The sequence below is a fragment of the Delphinus delphis genome, chromosome X (genome assembly GCF_949987515.2).
Source record: "Delphinus delphis chromosome X, mDelDel1.2, whole genome shotgun sequence".
NCBI classification, from domain to species: Eukaryota; Metazoa; Chordata; class Mammalia; order Artiodactyla; family Delphinidae; genus Delphinus; species Delphinus delphis.
The window spans coordinates 22152203-22164678 of record NC_082704.1 but is presented as its reverse complement, the minus strand read 5'-3'; the positions used below and the strand labels follow the sequence as shown (position 1 = coordinate 22164678).

The 12476-nt window shown below is 36.5% G+C and overlaps 1 protein-coding gene across 8 annotated transcripts in view; it reads right to left on the bottom strand.

Moving 5' to 3' along the window:
• TENM1 (teneurin transmembrane protein 1) overlaps positions 1-12476 on the bottom strand; it is a 799512-nt gene that overhangs the window by 568482 nt on the left and 218554 nt on the right. For all 8 annotated transcript variants that reach the window (XM_060002255.1, XM_060002258.1, XM_060002259.1 and 5 more), the window contains one exon: positions 1085-1358. In XM_060002255.1, the coding sequence (XP_059858238.1) occupies positions 1085-1301 (217 nt within the window). In that variant the 5' untranslated portion in view covers positions 1302-1358. The remainder of the gene's footprint in view (positions 1-1084; positions 1359-12476) is intronic.

Genomic DNA, 12476 nt, shown 5'->3' with positions numbered 1-12476 from the left:
AACAAAGTTTCAGTCTTTAGCTGAATAAATAGGGAAGATTAAAATGAATTACTTGAAAAGACAGATATAAGACCTTTAGCAAGTATGTTAAGAGCTAAAAAATGAGTAACATAGTTAATATAAACATTTAGTGCATATCTAAATGTTGGTATGAATATCTTAAATCTTTGGCTCCATTTAAAGTTTTTCTAACATAAGGTTCCAATACTAATTAGAATACAGCAATTTTCGTTTGTAATAACCACACTTTACATGATCTTTGGTGATCCCAGAGAATTTGCCTTTCTAACAAGTCTGTGGGTGATGCTGTTCCTGCTGGGCCAAGGTCCGTGCTTTGAGAACCACTGATCTAGATAATAAAATTATTTTTTTTTAAAATCTCAACACAGACTTCTTCTTTTTTTAAAAAAGTAACCTGTGCCAATGTCAGTATCTTTTTTTTTCCTGTGTAGTTAAAATAGTCTAATACCACGTATCTATCAATTGAAAAGAAATAAGGAAATAATATTTCTATCTGTTTTCTATTTATTAGCAATTGTCTTGTCAATCCATAATTGAAAAACCAAGGCTGTCCAAAGGATATGCCCCACATTACGGCTGTGGTAGGAAGGGTTCCAACCAATTCTTACCTTCCCTTAGGACTGTGTTGCACAAGGTTTCAGCATTCTGTGGACAAACTTTCTGGACCTTTGCTTGGTAGTCCCCACTAACCTTTTTAAAGCTCTTTTAGATGCCAAATATTTATTTGAGACTTTTGTCCCATATAGGCAGTGGCTTGAAAAGCACTTAGCTGTTTACTTTTCATCTTACTATAAATTATTTATCCTTCAGTCTGTAAATGGCTATTTGTAGGATTAGACAAATTTTGAATGCTCTGATAAGAGGATTGTTGCATCCAAATTCATGCACAATCCGACAACCTCAGCTGGATTGGCATATGAAACAGATTCACTAAGCATATGTAAGTAGCGCAAATTATTAACCAGTTAACATCAGCAAATTTGTTTTTGAAACTTATGTTTATGCATACAAGCATTCCCTAATGAGAAATAATATTAGCTATAAAAATCCAATAAAAACATACCTTGAGTAGATTTCTCTACTTCTTTCCTCTTCCTACTCTGGCTATTGTAATTCATCCTCAGCTCTTGGTTATACTCATGCAGAGTTTCTCTGGAGTTGTATGACTGTCTTGGTTTTCTTCCATCTTCACTCTCATCGGAAGAACTAGTATAAGCTAGGTCCATTTCATGCTTGACTTTTGACAGAGGCTGATAGGGTTTGCAGTCTGTTTGCTCCATCTCTGATTAAGCAAGCTCAGTTTCATGAAAAAGGGAACTCCTTTAATGTAAGCAGTCCTGAAAGAAAGAGGGAAAAACACAAGCCATCTTAGATTTGTCCTTTTGCGAGAAAATGCATCTGGCCGATTCACAATTGGTCCTGATAATACTGTCAAAGGAGGGGAGCAAAAGACAAACTAGATGACATGAAGCTAGCCGGAGGCAATAATAACACTGTGTTACACGCATACCTTGTCAAGCAGTTAGGATTAAGCTGGAGGTAGCAGTATTAGAAAATACTCAAGGTGAAAGAGAGTCTTCAAAAATATTTGTATTGGAAGGCAAATAAAGGACAGCGTTTTTCTATGGTGTGTGCATGTGTTTAATGTTAAAGTCTGTGGTCAGATTAAAAAAACATTATAAGATTTGAAAGTGGCCAGAAGTACAAATATTAACCCAGCACATCCTACATCTGAAATGAAAACTGGTAAGAGAACTACATTCAGAAAAAAACACATACTTGCCTCTGGTTTAATACTGCATTTAAGAAAGGGGCTCTGAGGAAGAGAATGATTCTGAGTTAGAGAGGCTCATGAAATAAAGTGTCCTTAAGGGGGACCGAGCTCTATGTGTTCATACAGTGGCTTCTGCGCCTCAGGCTTGCAGAGCATTTTTAATGAGTTAGGTGGTGGTAAATTTTTGTTCTTCATAGTACCGAGAGGATATAAACAACACTTCTGGTGAGTATACTGGTGTAGGAACAGCAGGATCTAAATTGGGTTTAGAAATAGAGATTTAACACTTCATGATAAATCACTGAAAGAACCCCCCTTCCCCACAGAATGCTGAGCTAGGAGCCACTAAGGCTCTTAAGAACCATAGAGGCATTATCCACCTTACTTAGCACAGAGTGGTCAGAGAAGATCAAATGCCACCTGAGCTGTCAAAGTCTTCTGAAAAGTTTAAAGTCCTGTCAAAATGTTCTTATTTTCATTCTCATTTTCATCCACTGTTGTAACTCTGCAACTTGGTCCTTTCATACAATGTTAAAGAAACCTAGCTTGAAACCAAATAATGCCATGATTTTATTTTGCAGTGAAAATGACTCCCTTATTTTTCTTCAGCTCTTCACCATATGCATTGTCAAAGAAATCTTCAGGCATCTAGGTAGTGGCTCCTTTATCATGTACAGTATCTCACTTTTTGGAATTTCTATTGCATGTACAGCAAAAAGAACACTGAAATCACTCAATAAAGCTTATCAATTGACTGATATGCATTCAATGGTACATAATGCTTCATAGTATGAGCAACGTTTCACCAGTTGAAGCCTTAGTTCCCTAACCAGGTCCTTGAAGGCAGACTCTGAGTCTTATTCCTCTTTATGTCCCCCATACCACTTAGCACTACTCTAGGCACATACATAGTAAAAACTATTTAACTCCTGAATCTACAAATTCCATTAAGTGGCCCACGGAGACACCTAGCTTGGTTGAATTGACAGCAAAGTTGAGCATCCTTGGAGAGAAAGCAGATAAAGTATTATAAATGAATATATACTGATGATTCAATAATAATCTAAGCTCATACCATCTGACGGCTTCACATACTGACTATACACTCACAGTCCCCCAGTCTATAGCTCCAGCAGAGGTCCCTCCCCTGAGCCATAGACTTGAATATCCAACTGCTTACTCTATGTCTCTACTTGGATATCTAAAAGGTATCTCAAACTTACTATGTTCAAAACTGCTCCCCTTCCCAAAACTGCTCCTTTCATAGTCTTCTCCACCTTGGTAAATGGCAACTTCATTCTTCTGTTTGCTGAGGCCACACTACTTGAAGTCATCCTTGATTCCTGTCTTTCACATCCCACATGCAATCCATCAGTTCATCCTGTAGGTGTTACCTTTGAAATATATCCAGAATCCAACAACGTGTCTCCACTTCCCTACTACCACACCAGGATTATTGCAATAGCCTCCTAATTGATCCGCTGCTACACCATCAGTCCCTTATAGCAAGTTCCCCACACTCCAGCCAGAATGAAGCTTTTAAATCTAAGTCATAGCACGTCTCTTCTTGGCTCAAAAGTAGCAATGGCACCCTATTTCCTTTAAAATAAAAGCTGAAATCCTTACAATGACCTAGGTGGACCCCTACAGTGTCCACCTCTCCCTCCCCTAACGTCTCCAAACTCATCCTCTGATATTTCCCCCATCTCATGCACTCTAGATGTACTATCCTTCTTGCTGTTTCCAAAAATACCAGGCACGATTCCACCTCAGGGCCTTTGCAACCTCTCATTGTAAACCACTGAAAAGTGTCATTTCTCATCCTCCTTCCTGTCTTTCATAGCACTTGTCACTAAATGATATACTGTATATTTTGTTTATTGTCTGCCACCTGTCTCTCCCCTCTGAAATGCAACCTCTATGAAGGTAGATATTTTTATCTGTTCTATTCATTCCTATATCCCCAAAATGAGCACAGTGCCTTGCATATAGTAGACCTTTGCTCAATACCTGTTAAGTGAAATGAATAAACCATTGCCAAGACTCACAAGAGGGGCCAGGGAGAATATAGAAATGAATAGGCCATAGTCTCTGCCCCCAAGGAACTCACAGTTGTTATGTAATATAAGTGATAAATAAACAACTCTACTACAAAGCATAATGAAATGACTCAAAAAAAAGACAAAGTAATGTTTGAGCACCAAAGATGAAGATATTGGGAAAGGACTGCTTATTTGTTCATCACCGACACCATCACCACAACCACTGAAATTCCATTGAGCATCTAAAGCCAATTTTAATCTCTCTCTTCTTAGGTTCCCATAGCATATTCTTCAGAAAGTAAACAGTTGCCTGGATTTTAGACCTTGACTTAGCTACAAACAGTGCAAAGTGAGAAATGTACCAATAGCAGACTTCCCGAGATGCATTGTTGCAGCTGAAGATTGGACTTTCACCCAGAAAAGGAGGCATCAATAAAATTCACGCCACTTCATTTTAACCAACACATACAGTTCTTTGTTCATTAAAGACTGAAAGTTTACTGAGGAGGGCTGGAGAGCTATTTTCCACATAAGGTCATTGATAATGCAAAAATATCAATCAAGGACCTTATAATTAAAAAAACCAATAACATGCTTGATAAAATGTTATAATAAGGAGATAAATAGATATTATTTTATTTTCTAAAGCACACTTCCGATCTCTCACTTGCTCTTTCAGTAAAATCTTTGGTTCACTCTGCTTGGGATTAACATAGCAGAGGTATGGCCAAAATAATGCTCCCTCTTAAGCCTCAGCTGGTTATAAATTTATACCACTCGAACCTAACAAGTTAAATCTAAAAATGAAAAACATCTCACTTCTAATGCCTAACGTTGTGTTTTTGGTTACTATGATTTATCATGTTAAAATCACCTGTATTTTTATGTATGAAAATCTAGACATTCTTCTTTCCCTCAGTATGTGTACTTGCAACATGAAAGTGAGATGAGAAGAGAGAGAGATTCCTATAGCCATTCTGAACCATTCTTGAAGTTCTAATCACAGCTATTCACAGCTATAATCAGAGTGTCCGTTGGAAACAATCTTACATCACAAATTGGTAAAAACCAAGAGAAAATAATCTTTCCCTGTTCCCTGACCCTCAACCACAATTTCTTATGTTAAAATCTACGTCAGTGGACAGAGATGGCAGAAGATATACTCCAGCTCTCTTCAGACACGTGATACGGAGGCACACATAATCATGTGCCTAGAGCTGTGAAAGTATACAACTGTGAGATTTAACAAGGTCTTGAGAGACAGAGCTTGATGTTACTCAAAACTAGTTCACCTTTTGAAAATAAAAAAGTGGTAAAACATTAAGAAAGAGATTAATATTTTAAATGTAACGAAGTTTGAAAGCACAATAATTCTGAAAAGATGCTGTTCTAAATACTCTAAGGTAAAGAATAGGTTCATATCTGCTTAACTGACGTTTTCATTCAGTGCCTGGAGGTCCACTGACAAGCCAATGTCATTTAGACATGATGATGACATTATCAACTCGTAGAAAAACCAAAGGTACATATAATGCAATTCACATCAAAATAATTTTTTATTTCTCTATTATTTTGATAATGATAAACTTTTTTAAAAAAAGCAATTGTGTAGGTAAACGCATGCTGCTAATGTAACAGAGTAAAAAACAAAGAAGTCAATTATCTTTGCTACTGCAGAAGATCCATTCAGATAGATCACATAGTATAAATTTAAATGTCACCACCTGTGGTTTACCCTTGTGTTTTCCACTTTCTACTTGCTAACAAGATAAACTCCAAGGTGACTTCAGAGGAGACCCAAGGAGGTTTTATGTTTATTTCTTTAGTCACATAAGGCTATGGACAGACAATTTGGTATGGGGAAATCACTGGCCTTGGAATGGCAGGATTATCACAACAAAAGCAGCAGCTGCCCCAGCAGCAGCTAACTCACAGCAGTTACCAGGTATCAGGCCTACCAGACACTGTTGTAAATGCTTCTCATATATTACCTCTTTTCATTCTTATAGCACCCTATGAGGTAGGTACTACTTTTATACCCATTTTATAAAGAAAACTAAGGAACAGAACAGTTAGGTGACTTGCCCAAGGTCACACAGCTAGTAAGCAGAAGAGCTGAGATTTCAATTCATACAATCTGTCTCCAAAGGACACACTCTTGATCACTATTCCACTTTGTCTTTCAGAAGAATACCTGGAATAGTGGCCTAAGGTACATCATGTTCCCTCTCTCGGGGCCTCTAGTTTACCTAAATATAAAAGGAGATTAGATTATCTCAAAGAGCTCTTCCAGCTCTAAAATCCCATGATTGTATATGAAATTGAAGGGAAGCTTAAATTGATTGCCCCCCCAAATGGTGGGTATGTTCAAAGCCAAGTTTACATTATTTATCATTCCTCCTCCTATCAGCTTGCCTTCCTTCCTTTCCCCTCCCTTTTCCCAACCCTTCATACTCATTCCAATCTATTATAGGGTAGTTTAAGTAAAATACTGCTTTTGAATCCGTGGGTCTGTGTATACATCTATTCATTGAGGATAACCTCTCTTCCTCTTCCTCTATTCCTGTTACTTTCTTTCCATATCTTGTTCTTTATCATATATGGCTGCCGTCTCAAATCGGAAAACAGACTTGTCCTACTCATAGCAACTGTTGGGGCTTTCACCAAAAAGGCTCACTCCACCCTAGAAAAAAAATTAAAGGGTACAGAGCATATTGCCCAAGGAAAACAGGCCTTCAGAGCACACCAGACAAGACCAAATGAGGCCACCAAGTACCTGGAGAACAGCTAGCAAAAGGGGGATCGTACTCTTTGGAATTATTACAATAATTTTCCTTAATAAGGACCTTTTATTTTGATGCAGATTGACTGACTCAGAAGACATTGGACTTCGGAAGTAAATGTGAATTCTTCGCTGATTCTTCTCTCACCTGTCTTTGTTTTTCTTAAGCAAACATTTAAGTAGTGAACTGTTGGGGGGCGGGGGGAAGCTTTAAAAGTAACATAATCACTTGCATCTTTGCAAAATTGAGGGAGAAATCTCCCCCATAATCCTACCAGCCTGTAAGAGTGACTGCTGTCATTCTGGCCCATTTCCTTACAGTCATAATATACACATATATTTTTTTCATGTTGTTTCCTTCACAGTAGATGTTTTTTGCATGTTTCTGTAGAATTTGTGTAACCATCATTTTTAATAGCAGTGTAGTGTGGATGTACTGTAATTTACACACCCATTCCCCTATTATTGGGCATTTATATTCTTCCCTTTCTATTTACAAGTATTCTAACTGGAGTCAAATAAAAATAACATGAACATCTTTGATATTTTTTATTATTTCCTTAGGGTAGATTCCAAGAAGTTGAATTAATGAGTCAAAAGGTTTGGAGGATTATAATGATTTACCCTGCTATTAGCAATGTATGGGAACACTCTCCTTTCGCTCTACCCTTGTCAACTTTGAGTATTATTTTTTAACGTCTACTTGAAATAAGTAAATTAAAGGTATCCACTTTTACTTTGCATTTCCTTGATTATTAGTGATGTTGAATATTTCCTCTGCATGTGTTTGCTAGTTCTTTATCCTCTTTTGTGAACTATTTATGGCTTTTGTGCATTTATCTACTGGGGTCCTTAGTGAGTTTTAAAAATTAAACTATATTGGTACAATACGGCAAATAAATTAAGCCTTTATAATATTTGCTGAAACTGCCTTTCACAGTTTGTTGTTTGTCCTTTTTATTTTTGTCCTTTTTAGATGAATGAACTTTATACTAAAAGGAAAGCATGATCACTGGCTGGACATAAATCAGTTGCTTTAGATGCTTTAGAAAAATATGACAAACTTGATAAAACCAAGAGGCTTTCTGAAGACAATTTGTTAGTATCTAACTACCCAGCAGCTGTTTGATTGACTTCATTTACTCATACACCAAATAAACTGTAGTCTGACTGAATTCTATTATTTAAAAAACAAGAAAACCTATCAATATGTGTATGATGAGAGCCTAGATAGGTACATAAAGCCTAAAGCACTAGTTTGCTTTGTTATGGATTTGGCCAGGTATTATGGTGTCTCATGGATACTGCTATAACATTTTAGTAAATAAAAAGAGAAATAAATCATCATTTTTCAGGAGATAGGCTGAGAATTTTATGTACTGCATATGGGGCTTCTCATCCAGGAAATGATACCTTTAGAAGTAGACTGCTTTTGTGGTACATAGATATCCCATTATATCAAAGAGATAACACTCAAGAGTTGAAATGAAATTCTGTTTACCGCATTGGTTCACATGAGTTTGTTTAACCTAATTGTTCTATTAGTGCTTTTAAAGTCTTACAATGGAAGCATGAAAGGTCCCTCCTGGAAAAATATTCCTCTAAAACTGATTTGACTCAGTTGTGAGAACAGCTGCAGTGGATTTCCTCCCAGTGCCTCGGCAGGCTCTTTAGGCCATTTTGAAAAAGAAAAATGGAAGTCATTTAATTCCACAACTAAATAGTGATGATTAATCTCACATCTCTTTCTGTAGATGCTCTGTTTTCTTCTGGCTTCTTGTGTCTATTTTTTCTCATTATTTTTGGATAAAAACTCTAAACACTTTTATGGATATGGATGCTAGATCACATGAGACAAGCAGGGAGAGAGAAGAATTAGTAAATGGCAAAGTTGGTGTTGTTGCCAGACTCCACAAAACACTCTAATCTGGAAAATGATTTTAAAAGGAAAACATCTAGAATTCTAGACCAATTATTTTAGACACTCTAATTTCGTATTCCCCATTGCTGCTTAGGGAATTTGGACTCCAAAACTCACACACAGACACAGACACACAGACACACACACACAGACGTTTGGTCAAAGTTCTTGGGAACTGGAACAATATATATCATAATTTTAAAGATTTATTGAGTATTTCATAATATCCCATTAGATAAATGGCAACAGCTTACCACATGCCAAAATGAGGGCCCAGAATCTCTGGTTCATATTTCAAATTTGTTGAGGCAGGGATTTTTTAAAAACTGTGTACAAATACCTAGCACATCTCTATACCTTAGTAATTTAAAAATAATAATACATCTCTGAGTTGCAGTGACATCTATCTGCATCACACCATCCCTCTTTTGGAACTCCAACAACTACCTAAAGTAATTTCAAATTATCTTTCTCTTATAACTTCTCAATATCCTTTGTGGCAGATTATGTAAATCAGCTAAACACTTAATATGGGGAATACTCTTCAAAAAAACTGTATGTATACAGGTAACTCAATGTATAAAAGTCTTCTCACTCTTTGGAGAAGAACAATAGCTGCTTATTTCCCCAAATAAACAATTACAGTCGATTCATTTTTCTTACAATGAAATCCACTGGGGTGTTGTAAATTTCATAGTAATTTTAGCATTAACACACTTATCCAAAATGTAGCATCAAATTTAACACAGTATCTTGAAAAGTAATAGGCTTTAAATATGACATTGAACAACCAGAGATATCACTTTCTTCCATAGTTTGCAAATAGCAAATACTAATCATAGCCTTCTGTTGCCATCCATCTTCTACATTAGTTCAGTGAAATTCGCACTTTATCAGTAACCCTCTCAAGTTTCATGTAAAACAATTGGGAGCAGAAACATTTTCACTACTTACTGCTTGAACTTCAATTTCAATTATGTTAAATATTAGGTGGAAAAGAAGCTAATCAAATTAACATAACATATGCTACAAAGATGTAGACCCTTTAGTGACTTAATTGTAGAGGTGGATACAGGGGTTAATAATGATTGCTGAGTTTTGCACCAAGTATTTTGCTCCTTTGGGCAAATGCTAACTATGTTAAAGGCAGCAGGCTGTATTAGAAAGAGCCCCATGAGAGAATCTTAAAATGTGTGTTCCAGACCCAGCTTTATGACAAAGTAGTGTACCACTATTTTCTTTTCTGTAAAGTGGGGAAAATACCTAATATCATTAATCCTATGAGCCTCACAGGGCTGTTATGGCTAGCACATGAAAATAATATGATTGAAAGTTGTAAAAAACAAGTACCAGAGGAAAGCCTGTAGTATAAGTTCAAGTTTTCGGCTTGCTTAAGTAATAATTCTTCCTCTTCTTCTTCCCCCTCTTCTTCTCCTTCTTCTTCTTCTTCCTTCTTCTCCTCCCCCTCCTCCTCCTTATTATTATTATTATCAGAAGTAAAAGGACTAAAAAGAAGATCCAGGAACTCTTTTAAGCAATATACATCCATGATTGCATTTAATCCTCAAAATTTTCATAATGAGATATGTTTTCCTCATTGACAGATAAAGAAACAGAAGCACTGAAAGGTTAAGTAATTTCACCAAGATCACACAGCTAGTGAAGCTAGAATTCAAATCCAAAATGTCCAGCTCCATAGCCTGTACTCTTAATCTCTTTGCTATGAGGGTCACAGATTCTTCGAAATAAGATTCAGAGGAAGGTGCTGGAACCAGAGTGGGAAACTCAGGCAAGATTTTAGTTTGCAGTTCAGCAGCTTAGGAGACTAAGTGGCTTCTAGATCCTACAAATCATCTGAAAAAGGTATTGCATATGTAACAAAGAGAATAAGCTTCATGGACAAGGATGACATAAAGATGCCCAGGAAAGGAGGAATTTAGATCTAAGTGGAAGGGTCCTACAATACCATGAGTGATACCAGTAAACCTATAAAAACATGGCTGTTCTGCAAACGCTATTGGGTATAAATCTCCAACACAATTTCTCCTGCCTACCACATTTTGCCTTTACTAGACACCCAGATGAAAGAGGCCTAGAACAGGCTTGGTGTTGCTGGGTCAACGTGTGATCAGTTTGATACAGATTTCTGCACCATTCCAGGCCACAAGCCAGAAGTTTACTAGACTTCCTCAGCCTCCCTACCAACAAATGCTCAGTAAGAACAGAGCACAGATTGAGTTGTAATTTTCACCTTTGTGATTCCCTCTTCTAATATCTAAGGTTCCATATTTACCTACAGGGAGTAGTACAATGTAATTCCAATTGGGTTGCTACCACAGAGAGTGGGGTTGATATAATATAGCAGAAAGGGCACTGAACTTGGAGTCAGAAAGTCTGAGTTTGGGCCCATCTTGTGTCACTTACTGTATGGCATCGGATAAATCAGCTAACCTCTTCTCCTTTTTGCATAATAAAGGCTAAACAACCTTCCTCCCCCAGAGTGCTGACAGATGACCCCAATAAAATATATGAAATATATGAAAGCCCCATGTAAACTGCAAAACAATTTATACAGTTATGATTATTAATTAATGACTTTTGCAACTGTAAATGTAGCAATCCTAGGTTATCTATTGTTTTGAAAAAATAATATTCAGGGAGTCAATCGTTACTGATCTTTTTGTTTTGTTTCTGTTGTTGGTTTACTATTTCTTTTTTAAACTGCTTTATTTAGATATATAATTTATATAACATTTATAGAGTTGTGAAACCATCACCACCATCCAGTTTTTAAACATTTCCATCATCCTAAAAATAATCCCTAAATCCATCAAGCAGTCACTTCCAATTCAACCTTCCCCCCAGCACCTGGCAACTACTAATACACTTTCTGTCTATGGATTTGCCTATTCTGGACATTTTCTATAAATGGAATCACACAATATGTGGTCTTTTTGCATCTGGCTACTTTCACAATGCTTTCATAATGCTCTTGTTCATCCATGTTGGAGCATTTATCAGTCCTTCATGTCCTTTTTATTTCTGAACATAATCCTTTTTGTATGTTGTTGTGTTAAATTTGCAAATATTTTTGTTAAGCATGTTCTGCCACCCCTTTCTTTTTCCACTTCCTTCTGGGATCCATATTATGTATATGTTGGGTTTTTGGTGGGTTTTTTCTTGTATTCTTAATGTTGCCCCACATGTCCCTGAGGCTCTGTTCATTTTTCTTTGATTTTTTTTTCTCTCTGTTCTTCAGATTAAATAATTTCTATAGATCAATCTTCAAGTTAACTGTTTCTTTTACCATCATGAATCTGCTGTTGAGTCCCTCTAGTGAATTTTTTATTTCAATTATTTCCATTTGGTTCTTTTTATATTTCTACTTCTTTGTTGAAAATCACTAGTTTGTTCATTTTTGTCACAATTTCCATTGTCTTTATTCATGGTTTCTTTTTCTTCTTTGAACGTATTTATAATAGCTACTTTGAAGTCTTGTCTGTTAGTTACAACATCTGGCGATATTAAGAGACAGTTTATATTGACTGATTTTTTTTCTTTGCATATTTCATAATTTTGTGTTGAAAACCGGACATTTTGGAAATATAACAATTCTGGATTCTGACTTTTCCCCTGAAGGTAACTGTTGCTGATTTTTTAATTTATTTACTGACACGCCTGGGCTAAATCTGTGAAATATGTCACCCGATGATGTACGGCTGGTTTCTCTGGTCAGTATTTTTGTTATATTCTTTTTTAAGCTTGGTTTCCTAAGGGTGAACTCTGTGTCCCTGTAGCTTTGTGATCAGTCAATAATTGCAAAGAGGTTGTCCTCAACCACCTCGAATCTATAAGGCTTCTATCTTCTGCCAATGGATCTGTGTGTGGAAAAGGGAGCACATTCAAAGTTCATGACATTTTTAAGTTTGCCAAAGC